Source organism: Protopterus annectens, chromosome 1.part1 (genome assembly GCF_019279795.1).
Source record: "Protopterus annectens isolate FY-2018-M chromosome 1.part1, PAN1.0, whole genome shotgun sequence".
Lineage (NCBI taxonomy): Eukaryota > Metazoa > Chordata > Ceratodontiformes > Protopteridae > Protopterus > Protopterus annectens.
Genome location: NC_056726.1, coordinates 615,284,469 through 615,286,464, shown reverse-complemented (window position 1 = coordinate 615,286,464; position 1,996 = coordinate 615,284,469). Strand labels below are relative to the sequence as shown.

General features: G+C 43.7%; 1 protein-coding gene across 1 annotated transcript; it reads right to left on the bottom strand.

Annotated features, from left to right (window-relative positions):
- Positions 1-574: 574 nt before the first annotated feature.
- Positions 575-1,765, bottom strand: LOC122813382. Its single transcript, XM_044085680.1, has 2 exons — positions 1,238-1,765; positions 575-968 (listed from the first exon to the last, which is right to left on the bottom strand). The coding sequence occupies exons 1-2, from the start codon at positions 1,744-1,746 to the stop codon at positions 776-778; spliced, it is 702 nt and encodes a 233-aa protein (XP_043941615.1). The 5' UTR covers positions 1,747-1,765; the 3' UTR covers positions 575-775.
- Between the last annotated feature and the right edge of the window lie 231 nt (positions 1,766-1,996).

The window sequence follows — 1,996 nt, the reverse complement described above, 5'->3', positions numbered from 1 at the left end:
ACACTCATTGATATTCATACAACCTGTACGACTTAATGGTTAAAAAATCGATGTGCAATGACATATCCAAATTTAATAATGGCTGCTTGTGTGACAGTCATGCAATGCATTTGTCAGTGTCACTTGCATCTGCCTTCTCTCTGCAATCAAAGTGTATCCTCACTTACAGCCTTTACACGACACATGGAAGTCTGCATTGACTCCGATTTAAACTGGGGCACTGTAAACATCTACTTTTGTGCATGAGCAATGTGAAAGCATTTTGCATTGAGGTGAATTTCTCCCCTTACCACAAAAACACTTTGTGCTACAAATTAATGAAAAGACGCTGGATGGCATATACCGATTGTAGGCCAACAATGAAAAGGCCTAATAACTTATGGATTCATTAGTCTTGCATAGGCAGTGTGATCGGACCTGTACTTAATTAAAAGCCACTAAAAGTAGGACATACACTTTTGTCTGCATGGTGTGAAGGACGTCAGTTGCACAGGTGGACATTCGCCAGTGATTTAAAGTTGCAGAAATATTGCTATAAAAAATACAATCACCATCATGATATACAACAGTGAAAACGGCTGTAAGTACGTACTCTGCTCTCAGAGCAGCATCAATTTAAGGCAATGGTAGACAGATGTACAAATGTACACATGACACATTAAGTATCCAAGTCAATGATACTAACTTTATTAGTGTACAAACTTCATAATAAGGTAGCGTAAGTAAAACCATTTTTCAACTGTGAACAGGAAATGCACAGCTAACAATACATATGTCAGTGTTCAGAATAAATCCAAAGTCCCTCAAAAGCTCTAAATCCTGTGTACGAATCATCATCTGCACATGGAAACTGTTCTCGAATTCGTGACACTACACAAGCGGGAAGCACCATTCGATTCCCAAATCCCAGCCTTCGATTGTTATGCACCCACAACACATATGCACGGTACGCCACAACCCGGTACAACCTGAAATATAGAGCAATCCTGTGGTCAGACAGAGAGCGAGAGAGAGACACAGACAGACAGAGAGAGAGAGAGACACAGACAGACAGAGAGAGAGAGAGAGACACAGACAGACAGAGAGAGAGAGAGAGACACAGACAGACAGAGAGCGAGAGAGACACAGACAGACAGACAGAGAGACACAGACAGACACACACAGACAGAGACACACAGACAGAGACACACAGACAGAGACACAGACAGAGACACAGACAGAGACACAGAGAACGTACTTGTTTGTCCACTGCGGTAGTTGATAACACCCTCTACGCCGACACAGAAGCCTGAATATAGTTTTTAAATTGTGGGTATAAAGGCATGCCGATTCAAACTGTGGGTGCACAGTTATGCATGCATTGTTCCCTGAATTTGAAGTTACTTCTGCCCATTTCTCAATTGCTCGCGGAGAAGACACACAACATAGGCATTCGAGTGACGTGGTCATCATCGTGCATTTCCCACATAGGCACCATGTCATACTTGACAGACTGCTGTAATCAGGGTTCGGCGAAGGCGGTTGATGCTGACCACTGTTGCACAAACGGCGCTGCTTCCTTGGCTCGCCAGGTCGATACCTTGGTTCAAATTGATATCCCTGTCTTGCACTATTTTGACTGTGCCCTGCCATGAGTACTGTTACAATGTGGGAGAGAAGAGCCAAAGGAAATGCATGAGAATTTTCAAATGCAAAATAAATACATGTGTTCAGTGTTCCCAATATTGCATGCATGTACACATCCATATATATGACAGCCTGGAGGAGAAATCACTCTCCACACACACAGACTCTCCACACACACACACACAGACTCTCCACACACACACACACACACACAGACTCTCCACACACACACACACACACACACACAGACTCCACACACACACACACACACACAGACTCTCCACACACACACACACACACACACACACACACACAGACTCCACACACACACACACACACACACACACACACACACACACACACACACACA

Excerpts from the sequence above, each read along its gene's own strand:
- LOC122813382 (XM_044085680.1), bottom strand. The coding sequence starts at position 1,746 with ATGGATGTGTACATGCATGCAATATTGGGAACACTGAACACATGTATT. Across the intron at positions 969-1,237 it reads CTACCGCAGTGGACAAACAA|GTTGTACCGGGTTGTGGCGT; the intron begins GTACGTTCTCTG and ends TCTATATTTCAG.